General features: G+C 41.6%; 1 protein-coding gene across 5 annotated transcripts in view; it reads left to right on the forward strand.

The window, feature by feature from the left end:
• kank3 (KN motif and ankyrin repeat domains 3) overlaps positions 1-10,340 on the forward strand; it is a 30,683-nt gene extending 20,343 nt beyond the window's left edge. For all 5 annotated transcript variants that reach the window (XM_052072718.1, XM_052072720.1, XM_052072719.1 and 2 more), the window contains 8 exons: positions 78-180; positions 334-573; positions 692-782; positions 1,083-1,302; positions 2,654-2,800; positions 4,593-4,789; positions 7,115-7,216; positions 9,336-10,340. In XM_052072718.1, coding sequence (XP_051928678.1) covers positions 78-180; positions 334-573; positions 692-782; positions 1,083-1,302; positions 2,654-2,800; positions 4,593-4,789; positions 7,115-7,216; positions 9,336-9,395 — 1,160 coding nt within the window. In that variant the 3' untranslated portion in view covers positions 9,396-10,340. The remainder of the gene's footprint in view (positions 1-77; positions 181-333; positions 574-691; positions 783-1,082; positions 1,303-2,653; positions 2,801-4,592; positions 4,790-7,114; positions 7,217-9,335) is intronic.
• Positions 10,341-14,343: the final 4,003 nt, after the last annotated feature.

Genomic DNA, 14,343 nt, shown 5'->3' on the forward strand with positions numbered 1-14,343 from the left:
AGAACGCACTCGTCTTAAAGCGTTGAATTGTTATAACTCTTATGATATCTGATGCTTTTATATTTCATCCGTAATAGAAACAGGCATGCTGAAATCAATCATGAAGAGGAAAGATGGCGCAGTTGAAAATCGCACGACAGGCAAGAAGAACTTGCAGTTTGTTGGCATTTTAAATGGAGGGTGGGTGCTCCAGTTCATGAATTGTTTAAAATCTGTTTACAATATCTGATCCTATTGCATAACCAATGAAAATATTTGCAGCATTGCTTAAAATTCAGAAAAAGCCAGGCCAAGCGCAAATTTGAGAGGTTTCATTGTATTTATGTTAATTAGGTATGAATCGACATCCAGTGAAGAAGAGGAAGATGACGAGGAGGAAGGGGAGGAGGAGGAAGAGGGAAGCTCCTCTGAAGGAAGTGGAGAGGCTGACTGCTTGGATAGCACGGAGGAGGATGAAGTGGATCTGCAGGAAGAAACGTCGGAGGAGGAAAGAAACGTCAACCTGGATGAGAGCGACACTGATGAGGAAATTCTGAGAGCATCAAAGGGCTCATCTGATGGCGTCAAAGAGAAGTGTGTACTTCACTGTCGTCTCCATTTCGATTCATGCATCGCTCACAACAAATTTGTGAAAACAACAGCATGCTGTGTGTTTTCACGAGGTATTTAACTACTGTTTTGTTTGGAACAGGTTTGAACTGAGCTCCAAAATGCGTGAAGCTTGCCTAATTCTCAAGAATCACCTCAACGATGACATCCAAACACTGAAGAGTAAGGAAGTGGTGCGTCCCTGCATGCTTCTTTGAACCATTTCAGTTTCTTTCGAACGAAGGTTGATGGCGGCAGCGTGAGCGTTTTGGAGACAGTTTGCAGTGTTAGCAATTTAGACTTATTTTCTTGCATTCAGAAATGGGAAATGAACTGAGCCTGATGCCAACAATGACGAACTCTCTCAACAGTCTGTGGATTGTTTGATCATTCTGAACCATTCATTCACCCACACACACATACGCAAACAAACAATAATTCCAAGCGATCAAATAGCATTCCAATGGAAGTTGTGTTCCCAAATGTACTTGCAGCTCGCCAGCACTCACTTGGTCCAGCTCGAGTGGTTCCGTGTTTCCAGCGCAAAAATGGCTCAGCCTTCGCGGGTGTCCGACTACCTGATGGCCTTCTCCGAGGTGTCCGCGCTGCTGCTTGAGCATGTGGTCAACATGACCGATGGCAACGGCAACACCGCTCTGCACTACAGTGTCTCACACTCCAACTTTGGGGTCGTGGACCTGCTGCTGGACACAGGTCAGTGCTCACAGCTCTCCTTAGCGACCGTCCTGTTCTTCTTCAGGCTAAAGCTCCTTGATATTCCAAGCAAATATTGTACAGTGTGCTCGACGCTCACCAGACACTTTGTTAGGTGCTCAAGCAGTCTAATTAAATGCAATACAAGAGCAGTATCAAAAATTCTGCTTGAAAAGATAATTGGAATATCACTCAGATCATATGGAGCAGTGCTTTATATATGTATACACAATACAGTAATGTAGTGGTCCCGTGTTCACTGGAACACAGGCAATTTTAACATGAACACTGTGTTTATACATAGGAAAGCAAAACGACTATACTGAAACAATGATTCAATGTAAGCCGATTGCACAAGCAAAATAAAAATTGCGACTACAGTTGTAAAATATTAAATGAATCTATACTGTACTCAAAAGGTGGTTCCGGATGAATTGTACTGAGCCGTACTGTTTTCAAACGCATTTTAAGCATCTGTACAAATATGAACCGTTTCACCATTTAATTTGCAGACCAGTAGAGGGAGAACACGTCATCTACAATTTTGACCTTTATTGAGCCTAGGCACTCATTTTACACACAAAAAATCTTCCGGCACACTACCAAACAAAAATGTTCTAAAATAACAGTCATCATGTCTTGAAGAGTTTACTCCAAAAATGAACTTACTCAGGATGAAATATGAGATCCCATTATTTCAATACATGTATGTTTTGTGACATTTTCTTTGGTGGCGGAAATTACTGCTTTAGTTCAGTAAAGGCCAGTAAACACAGATCTTGACTTCCGGCAAGTCCTGCACCGCAGCTCCATCTCGTGCAAGGGTGGGCAAACTTTTGAACTCAAGAGCCACACTTCATCTTTAAAAGGTCATTTGTTGATTAGGTATTTTAAAGAAAATGTTAAACTATGTAGTTGAACAATAAATGTAATTTAAAAAATCACATTTAGTGGGTGAGGTGGAAGAAACTGTTAACTAAGTGTAACAAATGTTACACGAATGTCATTACTTGATGGGTCATGCAAAAGAACAAAGTAGGGAATATGTGTGGCACACCGGCCGGACTTGGCCCACCCTTTGTCTTGTGGATCTGGTCCACTGCACCACTTGGCCCCAATGCAAGCAAGAAGCAACATTTTCCCTCTTTGAAGCATTGCAGTTGCTCATCGCTGAAAATGGCTACTAGAATAATAAACATATATTACTGTTCAGTTAATAGCCGTCTGACAGCGTCAACACCGAGTGTTTCATTTGTACTGGCCGGGTTTTTACATTGAATCTGATGACCGGAGATAAGCTTGTTTGCCTTTGTTTTCTCAAAGGCTTCAATGAGACATCTGCTTATTACAGGCATGTGCTGCGTGGACAAGCAGAACAAGGCGGGCTACACGGCCATCATGTTGGCTGCTTTGTCCACGGTCAAGGAGGACGATGACATGTCTGTTGTTAAGAAGCTCTTCAGCAAGGGCAACGTCAACGCCAAAGCCAGCCAGGCATGTCACCAGCGACTTTAACTATCACACTTGATCTTTGACTTGTACCACACAACACCAACATGGTTCCGGGAGATGATGTGGGACCGAAATGTGACACCATGAATAGCGTTATTAGCGCTCATCAAGAGCCACGTACAAAGTAGTCTAGTTCAAGTTTCCAAGAATCGCTACTTATTATGGGAAGTCGTAAGCGACGTGATAAAAGTCAATACAAGACGCTGCAAAGGTCACACTAACGGTGAAGGAGTTGCATCATATTTTGTCGGTATGATTGAACATTATGAAATGGATTTTGAATAGTTCTGTTAGTACCATAAAAACGCAGCACTGCCGCATTCGGTATAATGTGAATGTGAATATAAACTTCCGGTCAGCATGTAAAATGCATTGCGATAACATGAGAAACTTCTTAATACAGTCAAACCTCTTTTTTTGTCCATAATCCGTTCCAGAAGGCTGTTCGAAAACCAAATTGTTCGAAAACCGAAACCACGCTCTTTAAAAAAAAAAGTTTATTGAACACGTCTGCTCACAATGGAAATCGACATGAGGAAGCATCACTTGTGTAAGGAAGGCGAGAGGAGTCAAGTGGTGCATTCAAGTGCGCTCAGTTTGTTCAACAACCGAAATTTGTTCGTCATCCGAGGCATAAAAAAAAGTCAATTTTTGGTCGAAAGCCAAATTGGTCGAGAACCGAGACGTTCGAAAACCAAGGTTTGACTGTACTTCAAACTGAGTTGACGCTGAACGTTGGACATGGGGCATTGATGACTTTGAAACGTATAAGCATTTGATACTGTTTCTACCTCAAAGTGCTCGCACCAAACTATTGTTTTCTGTATGAATATAGCTCTTAGACAACCCCAGGTTAGCACACATTTAACGGCAGAGATTATTTTTCAGTCAGATGACATTCCCGTGGCCTTTACCATATGGACAATATAACCTTTCCAAGGAAAATGCTAACCAGTGGGAATCAAACGGTCCATTGGTTCCACTGTAGATTCAAAGTGGTCAAGCTAATGCGTAGCCTCGTGTCACACATGAAGTGTTTATGGTCTTCTCTGTTCAGATGATTTCATCAGGTTGTGAACTGCATGCAACAGACACACGCACAGACATAATAGGAAGTCATGAGACTGGCTTCACAGTCTGGACTTGAAATGCGATGATCACTGATGCTTGTTGTTGCTCTGATGAGCACAAAGCATCGCATGCAGTGAAACTTTATGCTGACGGGCTATTTATACGTTGCTTGTAATTAGCCACACAAAGTTTTCCATTTGAGAGCAATTGCCATTTAGGAGTGGAATCGACCACTTCAGATGACTTTTTATAACACTGCGTGCTCTTTATGACATTTATAACACTTATCTCCATGCTAAATCATTAATTGGAGACCGAAGAAGCACGAAGACGAGAAGAGAGGCGTGCTTGTTTTTGGAAGGTCAGTTTTTGGGTTTGGTTATCCGGTCCTAGCAGAACAAATTGCCTCTTGGTGAATCACTGAATATAAACAGAAATTAAACATCGCTGCGAGCCTGACTAATATGATCTATTTTAGTTTGGGTTTTCATTTCATCCATTCCCGTCATTTGACACAGTAGTAATCGAGAACTATATAAACAAAGATGCGTTGTTTTATGTGATGGGGTTCGAGACCGAGCTTGACTTGACTGCTATGCGCAGGTCAATTGTCAACCCAGTGACAGCCGCTGTACGTTATTTTGGAAAGTCCCTGTACGAGCGTCAAATACTGGAAGTTTCTTATTATCCTCTACCTGTGCAGGCAGGTCAGACGGCGCTGATGCTAGCTGTGAGTCATGGCCGTCAGGAGATGGTGGAGGCGCTTCTGGAGTGTGGCGGTGATGTCAACGTGCAGGACGACGAGGGTTCCACGGCGCTGATGTGTGCCAGCGAACACGGCCGAGCTGAGATTGTCAAACTCCTTCTGGAGCAGCCTGGTTGTGACATCTCCATCGTTGATAATGTGAGAATGTGTTCTTCAGTCACACACAACCAAAGCCACATAACTGGACTTCACTCAATGATTGCGCTATCATGGAAAACTATTTCAGTACTGTTGTTCAATTCTTGGGGGGGATTGAAACACATTTATATAGATTGACTGTAGGCGGTGATAAATATTTCTTGATCTTATTTTATTTTTCTATAACTGATTATTGCCACTTAGAGCAAACTAAAACTCAAAATTCACAATCTCAAGAAATTAGAATGGAAGAAAATCAGGCCTGATAGAAGGTCCGTCAATTCATCACTGACAGACTCCTGCTTCGCCGGTGGACTGATGACTGATGGAAACTTTGAAACACTGATGGACTAAGCGCCCGATGGAAACGTTTTTTTCGTCGGTCAACCAAAAAGTCATTTAAAGTCATTATGGCCAGCACGTCAGTACCCACGGAAGGTCCGTCAGTCCGTTAGTGACAGACTCCCATTTCGTTGACAACTGATTGTCTTGTCTCGCATGTGTTTGATTTTCGTCAGTCAGAATTTCAGATTAATTGATACAAGTTAAATTGAGCCAAGGTAAGAAAATTGTTTCAATGTGCCACCTTCAGACAGTCAATTTTCAGTGTTAATGTGCTTTGATTTCATCCCAAAATGATTTTCTTGCTCTTTAAAAAAAAAAAAAGTTACATTATATATACAGTACATATTTAAAAAATGGGAGCATATGGAGAAACACTAATGAAATGTTTGGCTTCTACATCTGAAACTGTCCTAGAAAATGCTGAGAGCTACTTGGTTTGCACTTTTTTTTAAATACGGACTTGTGTTATTGTTCCATATTTAATAAATTTTCTTATATATTTCCTTATTGCAGTGCAGTATACATAAATCATTTACAACAAAGACAAACATATTGTGTTTGTGACAAATGCCTGCTTGTTCTGAGCATGCCGTCTGCCTGATCTGAGCTCAAGTCGCGTGACCGTGTTTACATCTGTGATTCAGCTTCATCTGTTCTCAGGAAACATCTTGTCGGCGTTTGTTTGCTTGCCTCGAGCTTTTTTTTGTTTTGTTTTTGGTTTAGACTTTTCTTTCCATCCTGGCAAGATAGAACAAGAATCTGATCATTATTGTCTGTCTTAGCCCAAACCCTAATTGTGCTGTTGGCGAGGTACACGGACAGAAAATGCCCCCCACCCTCTCCACTTCAAACGAATGCACATGGTGTCATTGGTGTGCATTCGTTGGCGATTGACGACAATTTAAGATATACCAACCTTTGCAACCAACCAATCAAGCCATAACCACTTTTATTTTATTTATTTTATTTGTTGTAAATCGTATGAGTCAGGATGCTTGGGGGGAAAAATGTCCGGACAAGCCGACGCTTCCGAACTGACGTTGAGCCAGAATGAGTTGGCCGCTGCTGGATTGTGCACAGCTGGACTGAATGTGTGTGTGTGTGTGTGGGGGGGGGGGGGGGGGGGGACTCCAAGCCCACACACCACAAATCAGGATTGAAAAGCAATTCTACCGTTTTGAGTAGCTGGGTATCAGTCAAGGCTGTGGTCGTATAGTGTTCCATACCTCACGTTGTGGCCAAAGCAATCCCAGTTCGGATCCTGGTCACTGCAAATCCAAAGACCATATTTGACTTCTGGTGGTCCATCCAGTGGTTAGCGCGTCGACCTCAGAGTGTAGAAGTCGTGGGTTCGATCATGTCTGGCCTTCCTGTGTGGAGTTTGCATGTTCTCCCCGTTCTTGCGCTGGTTTTCTCGGGGTACTCCAGCTTCATCCCACATTCCAAAAACATGCATGGCAGGCTGATTGAACATTCTAAATTGTCCCTAGGTGTGAGTGTGAATGCGGATGGTTTGTCTCTGTGTGCCCTGCGATTGGCTGACAACCTATTCAGGGTGTCCCCCGCCTACTGCCCGAAGATGTCTGGTCTAGGCTCCAGCACCCCCTGCGACCGTTGTGAGGATAAAGCGGATCGGAAAATGGATGGATGGATGGATGGATGGGTATCAGTCAAATTTATGTTATCTGTTGAAATGTTATATCAGGGATAGGGAACTCGATTCCTCAAGAGCCATGTCCTCCCTGTTTCCGATTTCTCTCCACTTCAACCCACCTGATTCAAACGATCAGCTCACCAGCTAGCTCTGTAGAAGCCTGAAACATTCATCATCAATTGAACCAACAAAAAATGGTTCCAGCGAGTGCGCAGTTTAGCGGTCATTGTTCATTGTCTCTATCCTACTCAGGATAGCAACACGGCTGGAGTCTATTCCAGCATTTGCTAATCTTTTCTTTTTGTTCTCCTCCCATTGGACTGCAGGATGGCAGCAACGCTCTCTCTATCGCCGTGGAAGCGTCTCACAATGACACTGCTGTACTGCTCTACGCCCATATGAACTATGCAAAAACTCAGTCTTCTGTGGTAAGCGCTTCTCCTCGTTTCTACGGTTTGTCCACATACAAACAAAGCTGTAACGGCAAGAAACACCAGGCTACCGTGAGATTTCAGGTTTTAGCACTAATGAACATTATTAATAACTACTTTTCAGGGTCTCATTACGACACACGTAAACTCTTGTGCAGGGGTTTGCTGCCCCCTAACGGAATAGTGCCGCTCTTACATAGCCTTTTCTTTTCAGTGGTACAGTACCACTGATGCTCAACAGTAGTGATTCCCATCCAGGTTGCCTTGCCATGAGAGGTCATCATGGGTTCCATGGCAAAGTTTCTAATTACACGCAATTTGTTCAAAAACGAATGGCATGAATTAAAAATATATCTGTGCTCACCTATCTATCTATGCCAGTGACATGAAAGTGACAGGAAGAACAATCAAAAGCTCTTCCAATCAGATGCCAGAAGCAACTGGCATGCCTTCCTGTCCGTAATTCAATTTCATCCCAGTAAATTGAGATGAGATCATCATTTCAGTATTCATACCTTTTGGGACATTTTTGGGGGATGTTGTAATGTAAGATCTTTGTAATGGAAAGAATTCTGCAGGGCTGTGAAATTTCCACGGCTTAGCGGAATTCTGCGGATTCTGTTTTGAAAAATATGTTTTTCACAAAACCTCTATCTTTACATTAAAAATTATTGGGGGTAAGGGTCTAGTTGGCCTTAAGAGCGACCATGCCTCCCGCACCTTGAAAAAATAAAAAATAAAAATCAATACCACAGTAGCAGGCCTGCTAGGCCCGAAGGCCAGTCCAGCCCAAGTTGAACACAAACTTGCAGGAATTTAACAGACACACAGGATCTTCAATCCCTCCTAGTCTGTTTTTTTTTGGGGGGGGGGGGTTGTTTTTATGGCAGCCATGCTTGTAAAGCTGTAAATAATTTTTATTTTCAGGATGATAAATGATGATTGTCTAATTGTTCAGTAATTTTTTTACATACAGTAACTTGTTGTATGAGCTGAGTGGCAAAATTCCCAAAAGGTGTTTGATACATGATTGGACCAATACATTTCCTCAGTCAGTATTTATCTGTTAGAGGAATCTATGAGCAAAATTGTATCATGTTGAAAGTTTCATATAATTTGGGCACGTCTAAACGTTTGGGTGCGTATCCAGCACCCCCAAATGCCTGTGCACAAAGGCGCCGGCCACCTGGCCGGAGGGCTGTTGAAGTCCACAATTAGCACGTCAATGCAGGTGGGCGATCAGAGGAGAGAGGGCTAGACTCGGTCACAAAAGACGATTTGAGAACACCCGTCGCGCCCTGGCGACTTTTGTCGTCCGCAAAGTCTGCAACATGCTGATTCAATGTAGACCAGACAATGTAGGTGCCAACGTACCGTTGGTTCAAAGCTTAAACCCAGGTAGCCAATCATTACCGAGGGGCCGGACCGGGGGTGCGGTATGCAAATATCAGGGGCAGTGTTTTTCGTGTATTTTGCATATGTTACAATAAAGGCTCAAACTGGCGGAGGGGCGGGCTCTGAGTGTGATCGCGGAGCAACTAAACCGCCGTTCGCTCTCAGAGATCCGCTTCCGTCGATATTGAAGATGATTTTCCCTGTGTGCCGAGTCATTTCTTTAACTTTGTCCAAGAAAAACTCTGATGTTATCATAAGATATTTAATGTGTCTTCATCACACTTTTTCATCATCCATTGTACATTATTTGTAGTCAATGAATAATTGTTTTTCAACCAATTTCTGTTTGTGACATGGGATTATTTCCCATGGCTCACAGTATACAAAAATGCAAACACAAATTGTGTATCGATTTTCATTAGATTGTTTAACTTTGTCATGTTGAATTGCTGTGATGATATTTATTTGTACGCAGCAGCTCTATAAATACTCAAGTAACAAATAAAGTACAGCACAGGACAGAATGACATGCTCAGTACATTTGTGAGTAAACTGAAACAAGATCATTGTTTCAGTGTATAGTGCAACACTTTTTTTGGTGCCAATTTTGTGAGGAGAAATGCCCTCAGTTTTTTATTTTTTTATTTTTTGTCCGTCATGTAAAATCCATGCCTTGGCACAATCAAGTTTTGGAAATCCTGTTTTGCATTTTGGGTTTCAGGGAAGCCCAAAGTCTCCGAGGAGCCCGACCAGCTGCCACAAGTCCTGGCCCGCAGAGTGACCCGGCAACAGTGGAAAAGCAACGCAAACTGGATCCGGGCTGTGAATGGCTCCACTGGAAGTCTCAATGTATTTATGTATTGTAATACGCCCTCTGTTTAAAGTATTGTTCATATGAGAATATTCATTTTCCATAAAGATGAATGAAAGTTATATCGTCCTTGACTAATGAGCTTTTTGCATGTCAGTTACAGGAGATGGGTTTTATTTGCACTCCACTAACATTTTCTACTCGATAGGCAACACGCACCGCAGCATAACGCTGCCGATTTCAAGTTGAAGACTGTACTGAAAAACTCAACTAACCGCAGTTTCTTGAGACAATTAACACCAATGCTGCAAGATTAGCTGCCGCCAAGCAGACATGCCAAAGAACACATCACAGTACATCATAGATGTGTGATACCTGATGAATGTACTGTATAGCTTCGTGATATATGTTCATCTCTAGCATGGGCCCAAAAAAGTTTCGACCATCTTGTTTTCTTCAATTGCTCGGTCATTTAATGCCTGGCAGCACGTAAGATGTATCATGTGACCAACACACAGATGAGAAAACAGGAAGTGTTTGTGTCAGTACAATGCCACAGCAATTGACGTACATTTCCGATTGTGTTTCATTTGCTCCGTGACCTCCACTGTCTTTCTCGGTTCAGTCCAGCGATACTGTTTTGCCCCGAGCTCGCCGAAACGTCTCTTTCTGTAAATCCAGGTCAGAGGTGTCCCGCTTTTTAGGACTTCAACATGCATAAAGCAGAAGCAGAAATATATATTTTTAAAAGTTAGCTTTTTTAAAAAAATGTACAATAGTTTTAAGTGTAAACATTTGTCTCAGCCTTTTACATAACTAACTCTATCCAGCTGGATCGTCTTGCTTTGACTTAAGTTTTAAATCAAGCTTGAGGCATTTGCTTACATTTTCCAGCAGAGTTGAGCTCAGTCTTTTTTTTTTTTTTTTTTAACTGCACATTAAAATTTTTATGAGAAAAAAGTCAACTATGGCTACACTTAACTCACCTAACTTCTGTGCAGATGGGAATGTGAGTGTAGTCTGTCTATATACTGGAATGTATGTGCGATGTGATTGACTGTCGACCAGTCGAGGGTGTCGTCTGCCTATTGCCAGAAATCATCTGGGATGGGCTCCAGCTCCCTGTGATGCTGGACAGGAAAACCGCTGTCGAAAAATGGGTTTCGTTGTCGTTTCAACGTCACGTAGTAGCGATGCGACAATTTTGCAAATGTCTCATCTAGGATCCAAATGATTATGGAAGTTCGATGAACTTCATTACTTGTGCTGGTTTCGAGTCAAATGCACGTTGTGTGACTCAAGACGACGAGTGAGTGTTGCCTTTCAGCCTCTCCCTCCTTCCCTAATCTGTGGACATTCTCAGCTTCACTTTCTGCACTAACTTTCTCCACATTTTAGGATTAAAAAAAACCAACATATCAACATACAGTATATGAACCTTGTGCATCTCTTTTGGAAATAAAGTTACCTAAAAGTTTCTGCAAATTGTTTCCCCCCCCCCCCCCCCCCTTCAAGTCAATATAATGTGTAGTACCCATTATCGGATCTATAATACTGAATGATCAAACGTTATACAGATTTATTTTGCAAAACACTACATCTACGGTAGTTACATTTGTTATCATGAGGACTTAAATGAATGAATCATCCATTCATCTTACAGCCTGTGTATTTCTGCCGACTCACACTTTAATTGCCGGAATGATACTACTGTTGTTTGAGCATCAAGGAGAAAATTTAAATATTTTCAATCAGTTGGCTTCATGTTTGCTTTAAAGCGGTTCCAAGTCAAAACGGGACAAGAATGTTCTTGGCTATATTTACTGATGAACCAATGCAATATATACCGGTAGTCACCATACCATATGCCTTGTCCACCCACATATAGTTGGGCCATAAGATCTGTCACTAATAGTTTGTTCTCATGTACGAGAGTGTAAAATCTTCAGTTCTCTCAGGATGATGTCGTTTGCAGCAGCGCGCCACGGCAAACCGCCTGTGTCAACACCGTTGTATTTCTATAGCTCTGAAATTGAAATTATTACTCTGTACCAGCATTCGTACTATATACACACTGATCAGTCAGAACATTAGGCAAAGTTGTGGTTGGTCTGTGTATATCATATAGTATTTGACAAGCTACAATTTACTCAAGTCATGGCTTTCCACTCAAAATGCAATATGATCCTTGCAAAATGAATTCTATTGAGAATTACGGATCAGAGGCGGCATTTGAATTCAATGGTATACACTAAATCAGGGATGTGCGACGCGACTGTGGCAGGGAGTTGTGACTTTTCCACAAAGGACCACACACTTCCTTATCAGATGTATAACAGAAATGTTTAAGATGGACACAATATCCATCCATTTTCGAATCCGTTTATGCTCACCAGGTCGCGGGCGTGCTGCATCCTATCCCAGCCGTCTTCAGGCAGTTGGCGGGCTCCAGCATGAACTGGTTGCCGGTCAATCACAGGGCACACATAGACGAACAACCATCCGCGCTCACATTCATAACTAGGGGCAATTTGGAGTGTTCCATTAACCTGTCAGGCGTGTTTTTTCAGGCACGGGGAGAACATGCAAACGCCACACAGGAATCCTGCACCTCTGCACTGTGAGGCAGACGTGCAAATAACTCCTGGCATTATTTCGGCTCATTGCGTACATCCCATCCGGCGTTATTGGTTTTAGCAAGCTTGCAATGTTTGATTTAATGAGACACAAACTGATGCACCGAAAGGTAGAAGGAATATGAATTTGGAATAATACATCACTTAGTAACGTCTTTACATATATGAACTAAAACAACCAGTTCATCCTGTAAATTGATCCAAAATATGATCATAATATAGAATCAACAAAATAAAAACTGAGGCCACCTTAAAAAAAACATAAATAAAAAAATTACAATTATCCATCCAAAGTATCGGGAAGATAAGCATATTGTGACATTAACAAGGAGATGTTGGAAAACTTTTAAGTCAGGATTGATGAAATCTACAGCAGGAGACTGGATTACTGAGGTATTTGAAATACGACATCCAAAGTGTTGTTTTCCATGCAGTTGAGGAATGTCGAACCAAACAGATTGCTTCAGCCATCCAAGAGGCGCCGGAGCCTGTTGGAGTGGCAGTGGCTGTGTGGGTAGAAGAACGCTTTTCGGTCTGCTTCCATTCAAATGGTGAAGGGATGGATTGACTTTCTAGAACGTGAAGGTAAATTTAACAATGTTCATTCATTTCAGTCGCACGTGTCTGCTGACGAGAGGTGGACAAAAGAACAACAATGCCCGTATGGTTACAAATATCATGTTGGGAGCATTTGCAGATGATCCGAAGATAGAAAGGATTTCCTCAGCCTCACCAAAAACGCATATTTCCCCCCTTGCCCCTTGTTTTGGTGCCGTCAACAGTTCATTAGAGATCACGATTTATAAAGCAGGATATACAGATGCTAATGTCCACTTTGTCCTCATGATGTTGATTTGCCCTCTCTCCCTCGAGGATTTTTTTGGTTTGTTTGTTTAAAATTTATTGGAATGCGAACATGTTTAATTCAGTGTAAACGAACACCGCTATGCTTTTTTTTCTCATCCTTGCTCATTATTACTTCATATGTTTGCTATCTAATTATCTGCTTACTTCTAAGCACTCAGACAAATAATTTGTGTTATTTTCAGATTCAGGCACAATACTAAATGCATGCTTATGCAGGTACATTGGCCATAGCCTATTGTGCAGAGGCGATTGCTCTCAGACTGCAAGGGAAGCTCAGCTTCTCCTGAAATGTCAAAAAGTAAGTGATCAAACAGATAGACAATTGTATGGATATATCATTGACTAAATATGCGCTACAACGCGCTCAACTTTTGTTCCGAATTGTCATGTTTGGGTTTGTGACCAACAGGTGGCACTGTAGGGCTCGCCCTGCAGCTGCACACCACTTGGTCGTTATGTCGTGATGTAATTGTTTAAAAGGACCTCCGGCACAACCACTCAGTGTCGGGTCATTGTTTGCTTGCAACTGTCATGTTTCTTTTCTGTCATGGTTCTGTTCCTGTTAGTTTTTTGCCACAGTCATGGTTTTGTTTTGCTAGTTAGGATTAGTTTTGGTTGTTAGCACATTGTTTTGGATTCAGTTTTCTCTGTTTTATTCAATATAATTCGTCAAGTTCACCCTGCTCCTCCCTCCTGCCTGCTTTTTGGGGTCCACCACCATCGTGCAACGTGACACGAATCAGCTTCTTATTACTGGTTACGACGCGACTCTCTTCTTATTCATTCCCACAGTTTCATTTTGCTTTAAACTGTGTGGACGCTGAGCGTCGACCGAGCGGACGCTGGGCCCAATGCATTGAAACGAGACAAGTCATTGGAGCAGAAGCTCAAGCAGAAGCTTTTCTTCATGATGATTGGATGATCTCGCTGAGGCTGAATCTCATTTTGATTGACAGCGAAATGAGCGAATGATCTTATGGTGCCTTCACCATAAGCTCATTTTCATTTTTTTGAAAAGGAATGGCGAGTAGGATTCACGTATAAATCAACGGACACATTTTATGATGTAGGCTGAAATTGAGCTTCCCCTCCTTGACAGACCAGCATCCACCCCTGAAAAATAAAAGAAAATATATACTGCATATATACTGTATGTGTGTATATATATATAATATATATATATATATATATATATATGTATATATATATACATATATATATATATATATATGTGTATATATATATATATATATATATATATATATATATATATATATATATATTTTAATATATTTATTTTGCAGGACACAATACTGTTGTGTCCTGCAATATTTTATTTTTTTCTAAGCATCATGAAGTGCGCTTTTACTTCGACGCTAAACAGTATACATAGTATATATAGTATAACAGTATAT

The sequence above is a fragment of the Hippocampus zosterae genome, chromosome 8 (assembly GCF_025434085.1).
Source record: "Hippocampus zosterae strain Florida chromosome 8, ASM2543408v3, whole genome shotgun sequence".
In the NCBI taxonomy this organism is placed as follows: domain Eukaryota; kingdom Metazoa; phylum Chordata; class Actinopteri; order Syngnathiformes; family Syngnathidae; genus Hippocampus; species Hippocampus zosterae.